The 24,182-nt window shown below is 37.4% G+C and overlaps 1 protein-coding gene across 1 annotated transcript; it reads right to left on the bottom strand.

The window, feature by feature from the left end:
* Positions 1–1,070: 1,070 nt before the first annotated feature.
* Positions 1,071–23,705, bottom strand: alas1 (aminolevulinate, delta-, synthase 1). Its single transcript, XM_060835509.1, has 11 exons — positions 23,539–23,705; positions 16,957–17,171; positions 15,987–16,187; positions 15,437–15,568; positions 15,072–15,294; positions 14,423–14,607; positions 12,514–12,693; positions 10,912–11,076; positions 5,207–5,475; positions 4,562–4,724; positions 1,071–2,857 (listed from the first exon to the last, which is right to left on the bottom strand). Exons 2-11 carry the CDS (start codon positions 17,156–17,158, stop codon positions 2,697–2,699), a joined length of 1,881 nt encoding a protein of 626 aa, XP_060691492.1. The 5' UTR covers positions 17,159–17,171; positions 23,539–23,705; the 3' UTR covers positions 1,071–2,696.
* Positions 23,706–24,182: the final 477 nt, after the last annotated feature.

The following is a 24,182-nucleotide window of genomic DNA, read 5'->3' as shown; positions in this document are numbered from 1 at the left end:
GCACAAACTTAGATTTCACCAGCTGTCATCATAGTTGGAATTTGAACCCTTGTCCTGAGAGATTTAGCACAGAACTTTGGATTACTACTAATCTAGTGATATAGTTACTACACCACTGTCACCCTCATCTAACCCTTCAAAATTCATTCATGGTAACCAATTATTGCTGCTCAAGCCAGCATTTATTACCCAAACATTAATTACCCCGAACATGATACTAAGCTGCTTTCTTGAACTACTGCAGTCACAGTGCAGTTAGGAAGGCAGTTCCAAGATTCTCACATAATGACAGTGAAAGACACTCCAAGTCAGGGCGGTGTGTGGCTGAGAAGGAAACTTGCAAATGGTGCAGTGATTATAGTCAAATACAGCACATATTTTATGTGCACCAGGACACCTCAAATAGCAATAATCTCCAATAACTAAAATATTTTTGGTCTCAATCTAGGGGAGGAAATGGTTTCTCAGATTCAGAAATAATATCTGAACAGTGTAACATTTCATACAGCTAGTACTGGGTAGAGAGTAACCCTAGATTTTGCAGAAATTATTAGTGGGACATCAGCCAAGTTTATACCAGAAGTAACATTCTAAATTTATGCTTGAGAAAGCTTTCAAGTTTGTTTGGAACTTCTCAAAACAAGATTTTTCTGCCTTCAGAGTCCAGTAATTGCTGTCTTAGATTGTGAAATACAAATTACACAAAAACCCTTTACCTCATCCTACCCATTAAAAAAAATTGTTCCTTCAGTTTTGTAATATATACAGCTGTATATGTTCAAAGGCATGTTAATATCTTCAAAAGGGCCATTTTGGAGGCTGAAACAAATCATGCAATGCCATGAGGATCTAGGGATAGTGAAAACGAAAAAAAAAAAATCCAAGCACCAGAAGCCTACACTCAACAGATTGAAGGATGTAGATGGACAGACAGCAATAATAAAAATAAATTCCAAGAAAGCACAAAGACAAACAACTATACCATATTTAAAACTTGGCAGGTAGAATTTTGGTTTCATAACTATGCAGCATAGAAACATTGAGCAAAAGTGTAATGGATAAAATCAGTGTACTGTGAACACCTTTATTAAAACGTGTTGGTCTAACATGATACATGGAATGAAAAACTGCAAGTTAAGACAACTTTTAATATGATAAAACCATTGCCACTTGAGCAAACCGAATCAAGAGATTTGAAGAAGTTTCTCCACTGAGTTAATAGAGATTACTTGCTCTGTGTGGGAAGCAAGGGATCAATTCTACTAAAGCTAAGAGGAAATGGAGAGATTGAGTAATATTATGCAGACATCAGACCCAGGGAATGAAACTGATACAACACTGGTTGAAAAAGGAATTAACATTTTAAACAGTGGAGAAATAGGATGGATCTGAAACTCAATTAGGTGCATGTGTTGGAAGACATTTCACAACAACAAAAAGAAAATCAATTAAAATATTCCTCAACTTCACAAGACATTAATATTTTCACCAGCTGCTGAACCTTTGCTACCGTCTCACTTGCAACTTTAGGCCCATTAAGAACAACAATATGGAACACACTGGGATACTAAGCTTGCTTTCAGATCTTTAGTGGAGAGGATGATCAATTTGGTGCTACTAAATTCTGTATCTTCTTTCCTATCCCATTTTATAAAAAGTAACAATACTAATTCAGTTTGATATCAAATTAAAATCATAAATGTATATCTTTGATCTAGATAAAAATCTCACTTTTGGGCTGGTACCAGCAAAACAAGCCTAGGGTATGATAGGCTGTACAACTCATTTCCAAGGTTGCATTGTGTTCAAGCTCCAAGTTAGTGTCGGATAAAAGCTTGGGCAAGTATTTTCAATAATACTGGAACCATTCTACAGATTGAATTGTTCCTGACAAGATGTGATATTTATTGATTACAGAAGAAGAACTTATAACATAGCAGCAGGTGACAACTGAAATGATCTAAACCTACTCTGAACAAACCACTTAGCCAGCATCCAACCCAAATCAACATATTTGAACAAGGACACAGACAGTAAAAGGAAACTAGATATGTATATTGCCACTTAGAATGGGGAATTTTCAGCTAAATTTTGATAAAGTCTTTTTTTTTAAAAATGGACTTAAGGTGACCCATGATCAAACACTGATAAATATAGGACAGATGTCAGAGGTAGGTTCTTTACTCAGTAGTAAGGATGTGTTATGCCCTGCCTGCCACAGTAGGAGACTCGCCAGCTTTAAGGACATTTAAATGGGAATTGGATAAACATACGGAATAGTGTAGGTTAGATGGGCTACAGAGTGGTTTCATAGGTCAGCGCAACAGAGGGCCGAAGGGCCTGTACTGTGCTGTAAAGTTCTACGTTCTATTTCCCTCCACCCCCAAACTCCCTAAATGTAATCAAATATACCTGTTATTTTAAAGGCCTCTTATTTCACCCTTCATTTTAGGAGATTAAAATGTGCAGTTGTTCCTGCTACTTTCAGGAGTAGAAAAAAAAACTTAGACCATTATTATATTTTAATAACATGAGACAGACATAAAAACAGTTTTGCCTTTTTTAATTAAGTATTTTTAGTCTATGGAAATAATCTTGTATAATTAAATATGTAAATATGTAAATTTTCATAAAAACATACATTATATGGTCTAAATTTAAGTTCTCATACAAAGACAGTCCTGAAGCACATTGATCTAGGCTTTCACAGATATCAGGTTGCTCATTCCATTGAAATAGGATATTTCCCGGTCACACATCATCTCAAAATGTAGAGGTCTTCTGCAGAAGTTACATTCAGCTGAGGAATGGGCCTTCAACTCCAATCCAACATCCTTCCATGTTGTTACTAGTTTTTCTGTTTATAAAATAAGATTACAACTTATTCAACTTCTGCAATGATTTCAAGCTGACCACTCGAGTTTATTGAGTTATTCCAGAAAGAAAAAACAAACTGACTTTTTCAAAAGACAAGTGGTTAAAATGTCAGATTGTCATGTCTAAAATCAACTCATCAACAAGTGAAGACATTACTAAAAAATTAAACTACAGAATGAGCTGGTTAAGGGGATAAGAAATTAAGATAATTTGGGCAACTGCATTTAATAAGTTTAATAAAGTCTAGTTTTACATTAGAATAGACAAATCAAATCAAAAAATTATGAATCCACTCAAACCCTTGCCTTCAACTTCCAAGTCACACGATTGAGCTATGAGGATTTTAGCACCTCCTGCACTTAAATGTATAGTTGTATCACAAAACAGAATTGAACTAGATTAGGCATGCAAACAAATAATTACATTTAATCACCTTATTCCTAGAGCCAGTTACAAAGTGAAATTTATAAAAGATTGTTATATTCTGGGACTCAAGGTAAAAATGGTGGCATGAAGGGACTAATCCAACCATTCTCAATTCTGTCTGACAAGCAGCTAGAATAGGTATGGTGTTTAAAAGTTAACAGGACCCAGGGTGCTTTGCTGCAAGAAGGCACAAAAGAGGTTCACAGCTGCAGAATATGGCAGGAGCATCTCTGTGTTGGCCATAGTCACATTAATTCTCCAGGTCTCTCAGGGTGGTGTTAGGCATGCAGGGTTTTATAAACGTGTTTTATGGAAGCCATTCATCCCATCATGGCTGCATTAGCTCTATTACCTAGTGCCAAAATCCTGCATTTTTCCTCATATACCACTATACTTTAAACTACTTATGTAATGTTCAGGTCAATTGAGATGCAGCTGTGGTGGGTAACTAATTAGCATTTCTGCCTGGATACAAGATCAATGTGATTCACTTTGCCATAGGGATATATTTTTGGAAGGAAAAACCAACATATCACTGAGATCAGGGTTAACATATAGCCAAACCTCATGGAAAGAATACTCTGCAAGAATCTAAGAGAAACATACAGAGGTGGCCAGTCCTGTACCTAAAGCAGAAAAAGTATTGCTTTGATTGTTCACGAAGAAAGCAGCAGCTGGAAAATCATGTCCAGAAACTAGACACTAACTTAGCAAAGATTCAAACAAGGTTGTAGAATTAGTCTAACAGGAAGAATTACCAGGTTAAGCCTGGTCACAAAAGAGAGTTATTTGGTTGGGAAAGGAAGAGAGAAGATAACCATTAAGAATGCACAATAGCTTTGACTAGGTTCTTATGGTGTAAACTGGTGCATTCCCACTTCTAAACTAATGAATTCAGATGTTCCAGCAAGTCCCTTTCCTCAGTGACTAGTGCAGCTTCCTGGGTTATCCAGTAACATAATACTTGTGGGCACTGACTTCCCATCTTCCATTTTAATCACAAAAGCTCTGCAGTCATCTATGGACTGGTCAAAAGAAAGAACAAAGCTTTCTAGTTTGGTATAGACCGCAAAGATTGCCACTACTCCCTGGAACCCTACTTTGGCTGAACTAGTGGCATGAGAAACAAATTACTATGGACGCATTTCCAAACACTCAAAACTACAGACAACCATGATTAGTTGGTTAAAATAATTTTAAAACACAGCACTACTCTCCCTACATTTCTTTGATCACTGATAGGAGGTTATCTACTTACCAACAAAGTTATTCATCATCTCAGGGGTGTGATGTGGGGTTGGGGCAATACGCAAGAGTTCCTCACCACGTGCAACAGTGGGGTAATTGATAGCTTGGACGTAAATGTTATATTTACTTAGCAATTCATCACAGATCTGAGTGTTTTTAGCAGCATCTGCAACCTAGAAATGCAAGCATACATAAGAATCAAGGAATGTCTTAGTGGACTCTTCAAGCTCAACACCACTTTGGTTAATTTCATTACTTGTATGGCAAAAGATGAATATGACTGCTGTCTTCTTTGGGAATTCTTACTTCCCATCCAATTTCTCACATTATACCACAAATTTGTTAAATGAGTGAAGTTAACATGCCGTTAAATTTCTGCCAAATGCAACACGACAAATTTGGAAAACAAACAATTAATTGTAAATATAAACCAATTTTTCTTTTGCATTTATTGTAGAGTGATCAATACAATACTGCACCAGTGTGCTTTTTTTTTTAAAAAGACCATGCTGCAAAATTGCTGTTTTCAAATGAGAAAACAGGAATTTATTTCATAAATAGTGAAGGAATGCATATGAAATAAGAGAAGCATATGGAATAAAGAAATTAGGGACACCAAAAAAAAACAAACAGAAGACTTTAAATGAACACTTACTCGGACTGGAATGATGTGACTGGGACAGTGAACCACAGGTAAACCAGCATCCATCAGTAACTGACGCAGGTGTTTAACATTGCGCTGGTGCCTACGGCGCAGAGCTCGACCATCCCCACTTTTCAGGAATTGGACAGATTGCAAAGCACCAGAAAGCAACATTGGGGGCAATGAGGTAGTGAAGATGAAGCCAGCAGCATATGACCGCACAGTATCTATAAGAGAGGCAGTACTGGCTATGTAGCCACCAACACAACCGAATGCCTTTCCTGCAGAAAAAGATTGCTACATTTAATTCAAATAGCATTAATTCATTTGATTCAAATAACCAATAAGTCAAAACAAGGATAAAATTGAAGCTTGATACAATATATAATATACACGCACACATACGTACAATACAGCATAGGAACAGACTCTTCAGCCCAAACCTGCATGGATGCCTAGTCCTTATTTAGACCCGCTTCTTATTGCTCATATGTGGGTTTTTAATCCCAGTTAGTCTCCTGTTCACATGTCTATCAAGATATGCTTTAAATATTGCTAATGCACCTTCTTCCACTTCCATCACCTCCACTGTCTGAATGTTCCAGGAACCTACCACGCACAAAAATGTTTGCCACACTTCTCTAAACATTTCCTCTTGAACTTGTGCCCTCTTGCAGCTAACCTTACAACGCTGGAAAAAAAGCCTCTGACTATTCACAGTATTAATCCCTCTCAGTTTTGTAGTCCTTTACCAGGTTGCCTCTCAGTCGAGTGAAAACCCTCAGTTTATCCAACGTCCCCTCATAGCTAAAATCCTCCAGACCAGACAACATCCTGGTAAACCTTCGCTGCACCTCCCCAAAGCATTCATGTCCTTCTGGTAATGTAGCAACAAGTAAAACACAAGATTCCAAAATGTGGTCTAAAGCTTTGTACAGCTCGAACATAATTTACCAACTTTTATATTCGATGCCCCAGCCAAGTGTGACAAGAATGCTATATGCCTTCTTGACCACCCTATCCACCTAAATTGTCACTATCAAGAATCTGTGGACCTGTACATCCAGATCCCTCTGTACATTAATGCTCTAAGGGCTCTGCAATTTACTGTATGACTCTCACCTGGATTTGATCTTCCAAAATAAGTCATCTCGCATTTGTCCAAATTAAACTCCATTGGCTATTTCTCTGCCCAAGTTGCTACCTAAATCCCATTTTTTTCCTTTCACAATCCTCCTTGCTCTCTGCAACTCTACCAACTTTGGTGTCATCTGCAAACTTTCTAATCAGACCATCAACATTTTCTTCCAGATCATTTATTTATATTACAAAACATGAGAAGGATCTAGCACTGATCTCTTCAAAACAATACTAGTTATTGCTCTCTTTTCCAAAATGGACCTTTCACCATTACTGTCTTTTATGACCAAGCCAGTTCTGTATTCATCTAGTCAGCACACCTTGGATCCCACGAGACTACATTCTCTAGCAGCCCGCCATGATGTACCTTAAAGTCCATGTAGCATTTCCCTCAAGTCCAAAAAACCACAAAAATCAGCTCTGCGAGACAAGATCTTCCCTGCACATACCCATACTGCTGATCACAAGCCGGTCCTTTCACTCTCAAGTGTGAATAAATCCTGTGTCTCAGTATCTTGTTCAACAGTTTTACCACCTGATGTCAGGCTCACCTGCCTGTAATGACCTGCTTCCCTTCGTATACAAAAGGAACAACATTGGCCTCAGGTACCAGAGCACTGGAGAATGGCCAAAGAGGATGCAAAGATATCTGTTAAGGCCTCAGCTATTTGCTCCCTTGCCTTCTTCCCACAATATCCTGGGATACCTCCCATCTGGCCCTAGGGATTTGTCTACCATGATGCATTTCAAGACACTCACTTTCTCCTTCATTATGTTAACTTGCCAGAGTGTATTCCCATACTTTTCCTCAACCTCAACATCCCTCAGGTCCTGCTCTGGTGAGTACTGATGCAAGATGTTCATCAAGGAGAAAATTATGAAGGTTGTACAGATCAGATGAAAAAGGGGGAAAGAGATCCTTTAGTTGGCCTACTCTTTCCCGACCTACATTCTTGGCCCTCATACATGTATAAAATGCCTCAAGTTCCCCCTTTACCCTTTTGGTCAAGGAGATTTCATTGCCCATTTCAGTCCTAACTAACTGTTTGAGCCTCTTCCTATTTCTCTTCATTCTTAAAGAATTTGATTTCTATTTGCCTTGACCTTCGGTTTTTTTTTGACGAAGCTGATAATTTTCTGTCATCCAAGGTTCCCAAATCCTGCCATTCCGATCCTTCATTTTCACAGGTACACGCCAGCCTTGCACTCTAATCAAATGGTCTTTAAAAAAAGAGACTTCCACTTCAGATGGGGATTTACCACTTCCAATCCATATTCTCCAATTCTTACCTAATTAGGTTATAGCTGACCTCCTTCTCTCCCTCCCCCACCTAGTGTAACACGTCCATTGCAGTTCAACTTTTGTCCAAATTAATACAAAAACTTTATTTTCTTTCAATAAGTGATTTGCTAGATCAATCACTAACATGAAAGTGCAATGCAGAATACTTCTGTGCATAAATAAATTCATGAGGGCTTTTTAAGCTCAAAGATTAGGATAGTCAATTTTTTTTTAAATGCAAGATCGATCCTAATCAATCTTGCAAATACTAGCTGCTTTTATAAATTTACATGCCAAAAATTAAACTTATGCCCCACTCCAACAAATAATGTAATCTCCTTCAACCCCCTCCAATGGACAGAATCTGTGTTCAACACGTGAATAGGTGACCTTGGCATCAACTTTTCAAAGACATTCAAAAAGGTTGCAGAGACCTTATTTCAGTACTAATTACAGCTCTACTCAAATCTAAATTTACTTAAAGTCACAAAACACTTAGGACAGTAGGTTGCTCTCTCATTAGTGAGAGATGATGCACAGGAAGTTGAACCAGAGAGTCACCATGCCCCAGGTAAAGGAAGGAGTCAGGATTTCCAGGGTGACCTCGGGCAGTATGGGAACGGATTCCCACTGTTGGCATCACTACATCATTGCCAGCCACATATTCAACAAAGATGTAAAAAAACTTGGGTAATGCTCTCACAAATGTGCAATTTGACTCTCCCACAAGTGAAATATCCTGCACACTGCAACTTGACATAATAATATTTGAAAATGTCTATGAAAAAGCAATAGGGAAACCTGAAAATACTCGGTGGTAAAATGATCTTCAAAAGAAATGCTTTATTCCACAGTTCATACTTGCATTTCCTACCTAGTTAATGTATTTAGCCAAATAATAGTTTTTGTTAACTTCTATTTCCGATTTTTAAACATTACCGTCAGCTCTGAACATATTCTAAACAACTGTTTAGAATGAGAAGGCTGCAGGCCGTTTCACTAAAAAAAAATGCTTTGTTTACACTCTGAAACGAAACAGCCTTCTCTATCACAACTACAGTATAGGTAACAACTTAATTATAAATAAATCCAAAATCCAAAGATAGTACTTTAAAATCACAATACAGAAAGAACGTGTTTAATAAAAGAAAAATCAGCAATTCTGAAGATTGCATTAATGGGTACATGGACATGGTGTTGGCACTTTGTTTCTATATTGCACACAATTGGTGGATGGAAATTAGTTTATTTCAGAATAAAAAAGGTTCTAAGTTCACCACACCTCAATTCAAAACCAAAATGTGGCAGTAAGTCATTAAAATTATCTAGTAAGTGCATTTAGTTCAACTACAAAAAGATCAAACAGATTCAATTGCTCAGATTAAAAGCAACATGAAGCGCTCTCACGTCACCCCTCAAAAACTTCAATGTAATTCAGAGGGTAGATTTTGGTTTGAAAGGGATTGCTGGCAATAAATTCTCTCAGAGAGGGACAGGATGTTCTCACAATGGCCTGATTAATTCAATGGGTTTTATTTACTTGGCTCCTTACTAGTTTACATGACGTGGGGACAATGAAAACTTCAAACTGATACGCAGTTTTCAAAAAAAAGTCAAGAAACAGTATTTATATAGGCAATGTACCATTCAAGATAAAATATAATGCAGTACCAGTTTTTCTTTGGGAAGGGAGTGGGGGGGGGGGAAGCTGATTAAAAAGGTTTTCACACCACAAAATGCTATTAGCATGTTCTAAAAATCATCCTAGTGGAGTTGCTTTCCGAGCTTCACTTTCTTAAAAAAAATCATACACGGCCTTTCAGAAAAGTAACTTAATTATCCAAAATCCTCCAGAAGACAGACATCTATGTTGCCTAATTTAAATCAACATTCTTCAGCGGCTAAAGATGGTCACAACTCAACTTTCCTTTTTGCACAGAGTCAGTGTAGTGTTATTTTATGAAACAAGACCTACTATTAGTTTTAGAAGGTGTTTTTCTTTTCCTTTACAAGGTAAGAGTCAAGAAATCCATGCGGACACCAGAGGTTGGGCATAGTTTTACAAAAGAAAAGGTTTGCAAACCCACAGGTATAGCCAGTGTATAGTAAAACTAGCAGGTTAATCACACCTTTTACCCCCACAAGCCTAAAGTCAGAGTACAGTTCTTTAAGGATTGCTGTCAGCTACCAAAGACAAGTGTATCAGGACTCAGTCAGTGGCAGGCAAGAGCATGCACCTAAGCCTTGCAAAATTACTTTTGTATTGTAGCCAACTGTCAAAGAACAATGTTATACACAAAAAGGATAAATAAAGCTTCAAGCAAATCGCAGCAACAATATCTGTTAAACCTACGGATAAATCAGATCTTTGAAACCACACAAAAAGATTAAGGATCCAACAGATTTTGGTTGCCAAGATGCACATTGTAACTGGAGACAAAAAAATCTGACATGAATTTAGAAGGCATTTCAAATGAATTTAAATAGTTACATCACATTACTTAGTTTAGATTTTCAAATTAGAAATTAAAAAAAGAGTTTTAGTTGACCTTACATTTGCAACAAAGCATTAGAGACGTCCTATTTTCAATTTTAGGAGTTTTAAATTAATGCCTCACTGCATTTTATTACTATAAAATCCTTGGGTATGATTTGTTTTGACAGAAAAATGTGCAGAGCTGAAGTTGACAGTGACTGCAGTTATAATACCCTTTCCCTCAATTTATGAATTACTTAACTGTTTTTCAGTTTTGATTCCAAATAGGTCTAATGTATTTTGCTATTCTGAAGAAGTGAATGGTTTTAAAACAAAAACAACCCACATAGTAGGATGCTGAACTAGAATTTAAAAATACTGCCAAGGTTACTCATCAAAAAAATCATTAAAATCGTAAAAAATTCACTAAAAAGTCAAAAGATGAATTAAATTTCATGGCTATTTCCTTAACCAGATCTTCAAGAAATAATTTGAATATCCACCCCAACATGACCTTATACTATTCTTTAATCTTCTACTATTGAAATATTTCGTTACAACATTTTCTTCCTTGCCTCTAATGAGGCAACCCTGAAGTGGTAACTTCTGTAACATTACAGAATCAAAAACATTATTGCTGTATTATGCAAAGATAGATATCCAGAATACAAAAGAAAATTTAAAAAGGACATACAAGTTGACAATAAGAAAACAACCTTCATATCAAACTCTAACCAATAACTCTTGCTGTCATATGCATTCCGTGCTCAAAGACAAAAAAAGTACACTTTTTTTTTAAAAATGCATTAACATACTCACCCAGTGTTCCAGATATTATATCCATTTTATGCATGACTCCATCTCGATCTCCTATTCCTCCACCCCTAGAGCCATAAAGGCCAACAGCATGGACTTCATCAACAAAAGTTATTGCACCATATTGATGGGCTACATTACACATCTCCTCCAAAGGACAGACCGCACCTATTGATATTTGGAAAGTTGAGAGATTTGCTTCATATCCTGCTTTCGTTCACAAGTACAAAAATTCAACCATGTAATGATCCTATATTTTAAGCATAAAAAAAAAGGACAGTGTGCTGGTAGAACTGCACAATGCATAGATGCCTGACCATTAAACCAGATACCGAGTATGAAGGAACTAAAACAAAAAAAAATACTCCAGAGTAGATAATTCAAGAATCAACTCGGGGAGGGGAAAAAAAAGGGTAAGACTTGGTAATTTTAAGTCATCCTGCCAATACCTCTTCTCTTGAGGACCATTTAAGCATTCAAAGATTTCCTTCCAAAAAGAACATCAGGTGAACCAGATAGATGCTTACAACAACCACTAATAGTTTCATGGTCACCTGTACCAAGATTAGATTTTAAAACAAGAATAAAAAAATCTAGATGATTTGGAATGTAAATTCAGTTTTCATTAGCCAGAAGTCATGCTCTAGTTTAAAATGTTTGACAGAATATTCCACTATTCACATTTTTAAAGAAATACTCCTCTAATCCTATTAATAAGTATTGGCACTCTTAATGAGCTCCAACCTTGTCCAAGACAGTAGTCTTCTTCCACATGCCCGGATTCAAAGTGGCACTTGAATCTCTCTCCATTAAAAAAAGGTTCTATCTTTCACTTCCATAACCTGATCTTCATGGAAATATTTTCCTCTGCCTATTCTTCCTCAGTGCCAATCCAATCAATCAAATCCTGCCATTAAGGTTTTCTTCTTCTTCAGCAGTGCTACACAGTACCCCCTCACCGATACCTACTAGGTCCCACCCTCTGGAATTCCTCCACCATTATACTGTACATACAAATTCTCATGAGCAATGAAGCTCTTGATTTACAGCAAACCTGAGGCAACCATTCTTTTCATGGCCCGCAGCATTGCGATTCAGTGTTGGAGAGAGAAATTTAGTGTTTTTGATAAACGTAATAGCGAATCATAGATGTAGAACAGTCAGGGAATTATTAGAATTGTGATAGTTAGCATTTTGCAACATCAATATTAAGTTCAGTAAATTTTAATTCAAAAATCTGATTAATGGAGAATATCAGGATTATAACTAGGATGCCAAGTAGTTCCTCCAGGCAGAGTTAAAACTTTTACACCAACACCAAAAAGAAAGTTAACTGCTTATCTAGGATATCAGTAACTGAAAAAAGCTTACAGTAAAATGCTTTCAAAAGCTTAAAATTACAAATATGTTGCATCATCACTTTATTACAGACTCCTTCCAAGAGGTGAAAAATCAACTTTAACCAAACGCAAGACATCAGGAAATACAAAGGATGCTAGCATGGCAAATTTTTCAAGTTAATGTTTGATAAATTTACAACACTAAATATGGTAACTGTCCCCTACCCCATAAAGTTTTAAATTTAACTAGGAGTGCACTGCCTACCATCCATTGAATGGACTGTCTCAAAGGCTACAATCTTTGGAGTAGCCGAGTCAGAATTCTTCAATAGCTCTCGTAGATGATTGACATCATTGTGACGAAATATAAACTTTGGAACTCCACTGTTTCGTATGCCTTGTATCATGGAGGCATGGTTTCCGGCATCAGAGTAGATTTCACATCCTAAAACATAAAAGGTAAAACAGAAACCACATTTAACACCTGGGACATGAGTGAGATTAAAAGGCACAATACTTAGAGATCATCATATCAATAGTGACTAGCTGTACAATAAAATTGTCTGAACCATGTTCATTTCACAAAAAAAATGATTTATTTTCTTGATGGAAACCAAAAAGCTTTGATAAAATCTTATAGGAAAATTCACATTTACCCCCCTCCCTTTGTTACATTCCCATCTTGCACATTTTCTTCTCTTGCTGACATTTGGTTCGAGTCTGTAGAACCATCTTCCATTACCTTCTAAGTTAAGAATCCTCACATGCAAGTCTACATATCAAATTGTCATGCTTTATAAATGTGTGCCCACAGCAAAACCCGATCTTGTTCTCATCGCCCATACTTAGAAGTGACTCATCCATTTCCTCGAGATAAACTAGTGACAACAGCCCAACTCTTGCGGATACTGGCAAATTTAAGCACAATCTCTTCACTGCATTAAACCAACTTGTCAGCTATCAGACACTAGGAAGTCACTCACTACAGAAGCTTAGCTTCTAAATTCCATGAACAAGTGGACAACTGCAGATAAAGCAAAGCAAAGATTTTGGCATTTCTCAAACCCAAAAGATTTTGAAGAAATAAAAAAAAGGGACAAAGCAAAGCAAAGCAAAGCAAAGCAATCAGAAGGGATAATATAAGTTTCAACAAAAAAAAGTTTGTTCACAGACAGAAACACAGACAAAAGGGTGGCACGATGGCTCAGTGGTTAGCACTGCTGCCTTACAGTGCTGATTCCGCACATTCTGTCTGCGCACGGGTTTCCTCCCAACATCCAAAAGATGTCGGGGTTCGGTGAATTGGCCATGCTAAATTGTCCATAATGTTAGGTGCATTAGTCAGGGGTAAAGACAGGGTAGGGGAATGGGGCTGGCTGGGTTACTCTTCGGATGGTCAGTGTGAACTTGATGGACCATATTGTAGGGAATAAAAAAGAAAACTGGAGGAATGCAAGATGGTGGGGTCCAGATGTCCCCATTGAGGAACAAATGCAGAAAGAAGGCACAAAATTCAGAATATACAACATGGAGGAGGAAAGGACCGTTCTCTGGAGGATTCATTCCTAAGTCAGCAAAAGGTGCAAATAAAAACCAAGCCATTGCAGGATACGATCTGCCTTTAATTGGCTTTTTAAAAAAAGTACAACCGAACAATGGAAAGCCTGGTCATTGGGAAAAGGGGGAGGCGAGGGATTAAAACTGCATATGATCAAGGAGAGACTGCAACACTGCCATCATAAACAGGTTAGGTCGCATAGGGTCTGGTGTCAAGTGGAGATATTAGGCGAGAAACTCTGAAGCAGGAACAATTTGCAGATGAAGGAAAGTATATCCTGTTAGGGAGGGTGTGTGAATTTACACTCCCCAAAAAGTGTGGTGCTGTCTTCTCTAACAGCCAAGTTCAAAGGCTAGAATTAGTAGAGCAATGCAAATAATAAAGGGAAGCTTCAACTAAGACCTACTTTTGGTTTATATCCAACTCCTCAAAACAGTAAAGAAAAGACAACAGCTACAATGCCCTCTATGCAGAAGAAAAAATACTCACTATAGGGAGTGAGTGGTATGTCCATCCCTAAAACAGATCAGCACCACTAAATGGGGAGGGTAAATGGTAAATTTTGTCTAAAAAGTAGACTGTTTGACTTATAAACTAAATAAGTAGCAACTCATACCTGGGAGCATTTTGGCCAGTGTAAAGAGGGTAGAATCATTTGCCACAAAGCATGATGAGAACAGTAGTGCTGCATCTTTGCCATGGAGATCAGCCAATTCATTTTCTAAATCAACGTGATACTTGCTGGTTCCAGAAATATTCCTGGTTCCACCAGCTCCAGCACCATGACTTCGAAGGGTGTCCCTAGATATAAATTTAAGAATCTAACTATTGAAAAAGAAAATAGACCAGTGATACATGCATTATTTGAAAATGTTTAAGTCTTCTCAATTTGATGCCTCCTTTATCACCACTGGGCATCTGACATACAAACCTTTATTTACCCAAATGTTTACAAAGGATCAGGAAGGGATCATTGTCAAACACTAGCTCTTACTTCTTTGTCAACCTGGGTACGAACTTGAGGGATAAAGACACTAATGAAAAACGGTGGCATACTTCTGATAATTTAGCCAGACTAATCTATTGCCTGATCATTATAGTTTAAAGAACGTTTAATTGCAACAGATGCAGAATGGCTCAAGTTCATTGAAAAATACTCCTAGAATGAAACCAATACTATTTTCAAAAAACAATTTGAGGACGCTCAAGTCTAAAGAAATTATCTGTGGCATAATATAGGTTTGATTTTTATTTCAAAAACTCACATGATAGAGCCCACAACACGTGGGTGACGGCTCATTCCAAGGTAATCATTGCTGCACCAAACAGAAACTTCCTTCTTGACACTCACAGAATCAGAATAGTCATCTGCCATAGGAAATACATCAGCACGGCGATTCACAGTTTTGAAGACACGGTAAGTATGATCTTTCTTCTTCTCATCAATCTTTTTTTCAAAGAATCCATCATATTTAAAAGCTGAAATGGCTGCAGAAATACAAAATAAAGATTTTAAAACTTAAAAATAAAACCAAGTAACATGACCATGGCTGTTCAAAATGCAAGAACATGTTAAAATTGGTACTACTCATGGCATACTCGCATAAATTGTATTTTGTTGTGCACTCACATTTTGGTATGTTGTCCTGAATGAGGTGAGAAATTGAAGGCTTTTGCTTTGCCCCATTATTCAGGTTCTTTTGCAGGCCAGCTTCCTTTTGGATGTTGGTAACAGTCAAGTCGACCGATGACACAGGTAACTCTGGTCAAGAATAATCAAACACCACTTTAGGAAGGTACCAGAGTCAATACCATAAAAAAAGGGGATACAAGTGTTGTTTAAAATCATAAAAAAACTCAAATTTAGCAGCTTCAGGAACTTGGATACTAGTTATCATTAGAAATCAAGCAGCCACTTTACATACAGATTAATTGCGAAATAACACACACACACACACACACACACACACAGTCTCCTGTTACTGTGCAACAACTTCTCATCATGAAGTTTTGCAACACAAATTAGTTGCCAAATCCACCCATAAAACAGTGACGTCATGTGAAGAAAATGTAATGACAGCTGTAAAGCACTTTGTAACATCCGATATAAAATGACAGCAAGCCTTCAATATTAAAAGTACACAAACTAAATTATAAATCAAACACCTAGATCATCCTACCTTTCCTCACAGCGTGCATCTGTTGCACATCCTCTGATAGCTCCACACTGGCTTTTCGTACAACCGAGCTCTTACCATGGCTCATCTCACCAGCAAGGAATGGACATTTGGAAGCAATTGTCTGTCCAGCATTAGGGACTGGGTGTCCAGGGGGAAGCTGAGAAGCTGGGGCACTTGGGGCTGACGTCAAACTTGTGGGTTCTGTGGAGCATTCAGAAAAGCACACTCAGCAAAATTTAACATGAAATCAAAAAAAGGAAAACATCTTCAGAAACCATTAAAGAAAGATCTGGAGCTTTAAAAGCTTAGAAATTAAGTTAAACTGAACAAATTAATTAAATTGGTCTATTTTAAATCTAAATGATTGATATTTTAAACAATTGTAATGAAATACTTGAGAAACTGCTAATTACAGGTTACAATATTGTATGTATAGAAAAACAGCTCTGAAAACATAAATCCAAACTGAGGGATTGCATAATTTTGTTATTTTCCCCACATCCGTTGTCCACATGAACCCATTTGAACAAAGCTGTCATCACTTTATTCTTAAACTAATGAGCTCTATTAATTCAATTTGTTATAGTATACCCATTTCAGACAGAATTTCAGGATGGAGTCACACTGGAGTCCTATTTTTTTTTAAAAATGGGTTCTTACACCTAAACTATAAAAAGCGGTTGCTATTTCAGCTTAGCAATTAAAATGGATAAATTAATGACATTTTAACATTGACTTTAAGTACTTCAAATGATTAAGTGAACTGCAGGCCAAGTTTTGCTGTAACCATTTTCATAACCAATTATGCCCATTTATTTGATTGACAAGCCTCAAGAATATTGGAACAAAAAAGGAATAATTTTGTTCCTTTTGACATATTCCAACAATAACTCCTTTCAAAGCTTTTAAGTATATGCAAATCAGCTTTAAAAAGTTATCACCATGCTTAAAAAGACAAGCAGACCCTTACTCTCATTCACCGGGGTGGTTTCTTTGGTCTGTTGACAGTGAGCAGCAGAGGTGGCGACAGTCCGGGTTATAGGTTTGGCTCCTGCCTTCATCATCATAACAGGACAGTGTTGAGCATAGTAGATCAGTGACTTGCCAGCCTTCTGAAGAAAAGTCTGGGATACACGTGAAAGGAATGGACAGCGACGGACAATGGCCTCCATTGTAGTTCTTAAACTAGAGGAAAGTAAAGAATTTGACCTATAGTATAAATTCTGTTTTTGGTCAAGGAAAATAAAACTCATCCTGAAGAGAAAACACTCTCAAGCATCATGTTTATGGAAGATTCATTGTGCAATTGCAACACTTTGGACTCTTACATCTGAAAGGATTACACATACTTAGTTTGTTTTTTCAAAGAAACGAGGGCTGAAATGTAATGTTTCATAATGGTTCACAAACGTAATCAGATTTAAATATTACATTAACAAGGAAAAGAAATTTAAAATTACAAGTTTGGGATGTTACATTTTTAAGAAATACTTGTGGACTTGAACCCAGGCACAGAAAGAAGGGATTGCTCATTACAAAGCAGTTAAAATAAATCATTAAGGGAAATCTTACTTTAAAAAGATTAAAATTTGAAGGAGGGCTAACTTTAAGACAAAAGATGGTAAACTAAATATAAAAAACTTCAGTACTATTTCAACTACAAGGCAAGGGGTATAGCCAAACGAGTAAAATGACAAGTTCAGGAATCCAAATTAGCAAACATTTCACACAAAAAAGGTTAAATGCATGGAACACAATCTCCTGAGCAAGACAGAAACATGAGACAAATCATATTGAACCACAGAATAATTCATCAGGGGCCCGATATGCTCATGATCAAACATTTGAAGTTACTGCTTCACAACATTTTCGACAAGTTGTATTTGCATTTTGAGTTACCAGATGAGCTCTTTCCACAATTTTAAAAGAAGTGCCTTTAATGCATGTTAAAACGCAGTAGGCAAATTCATATCTTCATACCCTTCCTCCAAAAAAGTCTAAAGTTTAGTTTCAAACTGATGTTTTTTTTTCCTGAAATATTGAAGAAAAAAAACGAAAGTTCTAGTTGCTGCTTTCTAAATGATGGGAATAGCATGCTCACTTACTACAATATAGCGATTTTCTTTTAAACATTATGTGGCTCTTTACCCTAGTGATTTTCACCTCAAGCCTGGTTGGGAGGTATAGTTCTATATAAATACACACTACACATGAAATCTGAGTAGTTAATTAAAGGAGTGATCTAATGGATAAAAGGTGAGCAACATTTTAAAATGCTACCTCTGGATTACAAACTTTCGCAACGTGAAAAGTGAAGAAAAACTAATTTTTTTTGGTGCTGAAGGAAACCAGTTTTTAAAGTGAGATTCATTATAGAAAACATCAAGAAGATTATTCAATTTTATAGAAAAAAAGCTTTACAACCACTGACGACAATATTCATAACTCAATAAATGCAAAAATACCAACTTAAAACCAACCTAGCTAGCTCTCAAATATAAACTCACCCGAATGAACAATTCCATTGGTAATGCTGATACAGAACAAACACAAATCTCAAAAAACTCATCTTTACTGTACTCTAAATTGTTCCCTCACACAACAGAGTTCAGCATACAAGACATAATCTGAAATGGTTGCAGTCAAGAGCTTTGAAATAAGGCTCCAGAACTAGACAGCTGGTTGTGACATACTCATCATCTATTCAAGCCCTGAGACAATGAAAGATTTTAATAGAAACCTTTGTACCTTAAACAAAAGACACTGTCAGAAATATCTGATCATTAAGACCATTTACTGGCACGTTACTTGATTTATTCACACTGGAGAAAACAAAGTTAAACAACTATATTTTATTTTTTAAAAGTATGATATAAACAGTAAAAAGCATTGGCCCTTCACCATATGAGCTTCCAATGTTGGTTATACAGCTTAGTAGACTTCACAATTAAAAAACAAGTGGAGAAGTGCCCTCATCAAACTTCCTAGCAATTAGTTCAAAACTTAATTTAAAGAGGCAGTGTATGAGCAGATAGTTCTCCTGCCACTATCAACTAATCCACACCAGGCGATGAAAAAAAACATGGCAATGAAAAATTTGATATTGTTATAAGTAAACATCAAAACAAAGCGGCAGTTTCACCAGAATAGATTGTAAATAGTCAGTTACATCAAAACAGGTCAGTACAACCTTGCTAAATTTAAGTTTAGTACTAGCAACATAACTTGATTGCAAGGTACAGTTTAATGTTAGAGCTGTCTGGCCATTTTAGCTTTGTGGGTGGAAAGCGCAGAGGTTCTCAATTTGTGCATTACATAATCTATTAAATTTATTATTTTAACAATTTCTTTCTAAAAGGAATATCATCCAAACCACTAAATTCAGTTTAAAAAATGGCTTTTGACTGTTCATAGATCAGAATAATGGGATTTAAGAGTATTAAATCAAGGCAAGCATTACATAAACGTGACTTGTTTTCCTTGAGTGTAGAAGTTTGTGGGGTTAGTGATTGAATAGTTAAAAAAACTATGAAGGATTTGATTGAATAGATACATGGATATTATTTCCAATTGCTGGGATAACAAGGGACAGAAACTTAAAGTGGAGCTAGGTCTTTCAAAGGCAGAAGCCCTACAGTCATTGCCATGAAGATCCCTTCTTCCATTTCTCAGGAGTTGATCTCGTCACTCTCACTCTTCAGCTTAGGGTAGCAAAACAAACAGTGTTTGGGAAATGCATATTGATGACACTGCTAGATCAGGTGAAAGTCTGAGTCCACAGTAGACAAATTATAAAGCTGTATCATATACAAAGTGTAAAAGAGAGGAAGAAACGGTGAATTCCAAGCCAGATACAGAAAGAATCAATCAAGAGTGAGAAGAGAGACCAAGGAAAAGCATGAGAAAATTACAAATTAAACTTTTGACACAAGTATTAATGGGTGACCTTGATGCTATAACCTCAAGTGCTTCTTCTTGCCACCCATGGTTAAGTGGCATTGCAGAAACACAAATCCAGTCTTAAAACAAAGGAGAGCTCTTGCATCATGAAATACTAGCCCTAATTATCTGTGACAAATTTTACTAGTATTTATGACAAATCCAGTCATTTTCTTGATGTTTAAGAGACCAGAAGGGATCTCATTTCCTTGCGGCCAACAGTGAAGTGCTGAAAATAATTCAGGATTCACTGGTGATGCACAACGCAGGAAATGTTACAAATATTATAAACACAAACATCTTAAGTATGCAGCATTGTAAATAATCTACTTCCAAATAACATGGATAATTACTTTACATAGTGTCACAGTTGAAATTCTAAGTTGCAAGACCAAAATGTTCAGTTTAACAAAGTTGAATTTCAACTGTGCTTACCAACATTGTGTTCTATCCAAAGTGGGTATTAGAGAAGAGGTTGACAAAAAAAAAATCAGGGTGGGATCAATACTTTCAACTACTGTCAAGAGTTTTTTTCCAGAGAAAAAAAAATGCAGAGGTGGTGGAAGAAAACAAGTTTTTTTTTAAATTTCAAAAACGTTTTTCTCATTGTTGTACAATTGGGCTGAGACAAACTGGAATCTTTGTGACAAGAAAATAAAATGACACTCCTAATTTTTATCAATGTCAGAACAATTTCTCTATTTCTTGTAATAAGTAATTGGAGCATGAGTGTCCATAAAACAGGAGCTGGACTCAATTAGGAGTTCTTTATGGAGCCATACCAGTCTCCAGCTGCAAGACACAGCCTTTTAATTTCCAAGGCCACTGACTTACAGTAAATAAGCACAAGTTCTATTTTATTAAGAAATATTCCAGGTTTGTTTTTAAAAAAACTCTGGCAGTTGCAAAGAAATCTCAAACCCATTCAATTTCTACCTCAAACTCATGAAATTCCTTGGATCCTAGGGATTCTAAATGGATAGATCCCAGTGATAGAACAAAATAAAAAACTTAAACTTTTCTACTTAGAATTTCCATGGTCACATTTTCTAGACATTTTTCACCTTTTACGTTTCTATTAGCAGTCATCTCAAAAGCAAGACTAGGCTAAAGTTCAGTCAGGCCACCTCCATCTCAAATGATCCCACAAGTTGAAAGCAATAACAGAAGAAGTGAAAACAAAGTCAAACTTTTGTAACTTTTGTATAGAAGATTACAGTAAACTCAAGAAGAAATGAGCTGCTCCCAGGAATTTGATATCTGAAAAAGACTCCCAATAAACAATAGCCTGCAATTGTTTAGGTTACATTCAGGTAACTCTTTTTCAGAATTTGTATCAATTGAACATTGTTCGAAGTTAGTCACAATAGTTAGGCCCCAGCAACTCTATTTACTGGACTATTGTTGAATTCAAATCTTCAGAATGTCACATAATGGGAGCCTTCAATATTAGATTTCTTTTTAAAAAACTAAGTATTAGAATTATGTGCTCCCAACAGGATATTAAACAGTTCTGTTGCCAGACATGTGACAAATGTGAAGGAGGAAACAGTATACTGTGTCTGTTTATTAGCACATTCCAACTCCTGCCATTAGACAATCTAAAGAGCAGAAACTATAGACTTCACCTAAAGTATCTTTCTAGCACCATTTCAAAAAACACAGCACAATCAATTATGACCTTATAACTATCTCTACATTTCTATATTTTTGCAATATATTTCCTTTTCAATTAACTTGTGGAACTGCCAGAATTACATCATAGGACTGGACTAATGGATCTTATTACAGTAAATTGACGATGTTATGATGCAACATGAGCAAGATTATTCATAGCTCTGTAAAGTTTCAGTGGTAATAAGTCAGAGCAATGTAAACGGCGTTATCAAAGAGAGAAAGATTGACATTACTAACTGTGCCAACATGTACCTAACCTATTTTAACTCTGTGAAGAATGAGACATTTATTCATATTAAAATTTCTGCTACATTGTCAAAACTGAAGATAGTTTGAAAGTGGTAACAAACATCAACTCAACTAAAACAATGAATGTTCCACAATGAGCAATAACCTTTTAGGCAAGGAAATCAAAGCCACTGACAAAAGTGATTTTTAGGGGCTGAAACTGGTGTTCATTGAAAATACCTGCTTTGCAATCAAAGCACTTCCTTTCCAAGTCAAAGTCCACATACAGTGTGGTTCACCTTCTCTAATTGTACTGCACACATCTAGGTGGCACACTCATCTCTTAGGCTACAAATGAATGTATTTTCCCAGAAACAAGTTCACAGGTGAAGGTACATAATTTCAAGTAAAATTTACTTAATCTTTGCATTGTGAGCAAGGTGCAAAACATAACATCAGGTTCATGAGGCCATTCATCCACAAAACTAAAGGTGATTATACTCTTTAAAGCTTTTTTAAACTAAATTAGCACGTTGACATTAAGGTACTCAAAACATAGATATACATTTGACAAATTTGAGCTATTTAAGAAAGTAACAGTGCTTAATTTAAAAACACAAAGCAAGCAAGTTTTACAGAAATAGTAAATCAACTAAAAAATGGGAAAATCAGAAATACTTTGGAAAATACTCCGATTAGGTAGCATCTGCTGAGAATGGAGCCAAGTCAACATTTCAGGCTCATGACTTTCCACCTTCATTCTTCACAAATGTGACCTGACCAGCTGAGCATTCCTAACACTTTGTGACCTTCGCATGGCTCTGAAAGACACTGACCTATTCTATTTTTTTTTAAAAACAAGACAAAGCAACTTTTATTTCAGATTTCCTACAGCTACGCCATGATTCCTGAGAGTGACAGTTCCTTTATAAAGTGTAGGTGGTGGTATCAAAAAGCTGATCATTTAGAGTCACATTCCTGAAGAAGGGCTTATGCCCGAAACGTCAAATCTCCTGTTCCTTGGATGCTGGCCTACCTGCTGCGCTTTTCCAGCAACACATTTTCAGCTCTGATCTCCTGCATCTGCAGACCTCACTTTCTCCTCCATTTAGTCACACTCAATTGTACAACACGGAAAAAGACCCTTCGGTACAACTCGCCCACGCCAACCAGATACCCTAAATTGATCTAGTCTCATTTGCCAGCATTTAGCCCACATCCCTCTGAGCCCTTCCTTATTCACATACCCATCCAGATACCTTTTAAATGTTGTGGAGGCGCCAGTATTGGACTGGGGTGGACAAAGTTAAAAACCTCAATACCAGGTTATAGTCAAACAGGTTTATTTGGAAGCACTTTTAAATGATGTAATTGCACCAGCCTCCACCACTTCCCCAGGCAGCTTGTTTTGAAAGTAGCTGAGGAATATTTTAGCTTTACGAACAAAGAGAACACGGAGCCCCACACAGGAATGCCATCTCGGGGGCTCCTGCAAGTCCGAGCCCACAAATCAGAGATTGGCTAAAGCTGGTTTAAAAGGCTCTCCCTCTTTTCTCTTCCCCTCCCCCAAGCAAAAGGGAGCCTCTCCTTGTTGTGAGAGGGCCAGCACCACAGCTGCCGTCGCCGGGGTAACCGGGCCTAGTCGCCGCGGAAAGGCAGGAAGCCAACAAATTCCAAACAGGGAAGGGAATAAGGAACAGCGCCTTACCGGTGATTAATGCTACAGGATATCGCTGCCGTGTGCGACTGGGCCGGGCTGGATCGGAATAGTTCGGTCTGTCCCGCCCGCTGTTGCCCTGCACTGAGGACGAACTGCACTGTAATTGGCTCGCCCTCCGCCGATGTTGTCCTGCACTGAGGACGAACTGAAGGGAAGCCGCGCGCGGCCGCCGGTAATAAGCGCCAGCAGACAGCAGAGCATCGCGAGATTTCCCCGGGAGCCCCGCCCCCCACGATGGCGTCACATTTGCCGCTCCCTTGGGATCACAGACCCTTCCCGGATTTCCCCGCCCCTTCCTCTAACAGACTCCGCCCCCTCCGGCGATTGTTCCGCCCCTTATCCCTGTCCCCGCCCACTGCCCTGAACCTTCTAGAGCACAGGCGCCCTCAAGCGTAGATGTTTCAGATCAACCTGTTGCCTTGCGTTATAAACACACCTCTGGTGCATTTGGGACCTGAACACTGGGGGTCTTCTGGTCCATTGTGCCAGAACAGCCTTCCTTCCCCTTTACAGCATTCGCCCTGGTGGGATTTGAACTTATGCCCTCAGGATCATGGTTGTAGATAACTTGTCCAATGACATTACCACTGTGCCATCACCACCTCAACCAGATTTAGATTAGATTCCCTACA

This window comes from Hemiscyllium ocellatum, chromosome 14 (assembly GCF_020745735.1).
Source record: "Hemiscyllium ocellatum isolate sHemOce1 chromosome 14, sHemOce1.pat.X.cur, whole genome shotgun sequence".
Taxonomy (NCBI): Eukaryota; Metazoa; Chordata; class Chondrichthyes; order Orectolobiformes; family Hemiscylliidae; genus Hemiscyllium; species Hemiscyllium ocellatum.
This window is presented reverse-complemented; position numbering and strand designations above follow the sequence as displayed.

Coding starts and splice junctions, on each gene's coding strand:
- alas1 (XM_060835509.1), bottom strand. CDS start 17,158: ATGGAGGCCATTGTCCGTCGCTGTCCATTCCTTTCACGTGTATCCCAG. Junction 16,188..16,956: donor AACCACCCCGGTGAATGAGA/GTAAGGGTCTGC, acceptor AATGCTCCACAG/AACCCACAAGTTTGACGTCA. Junction 15,295..15,436: donor TCAGGACAACATACCAAAAT/GTGAGTGCACAA, acceptor GTATTTCTGCAG/CCATTTCAGCTTTTAAATAT.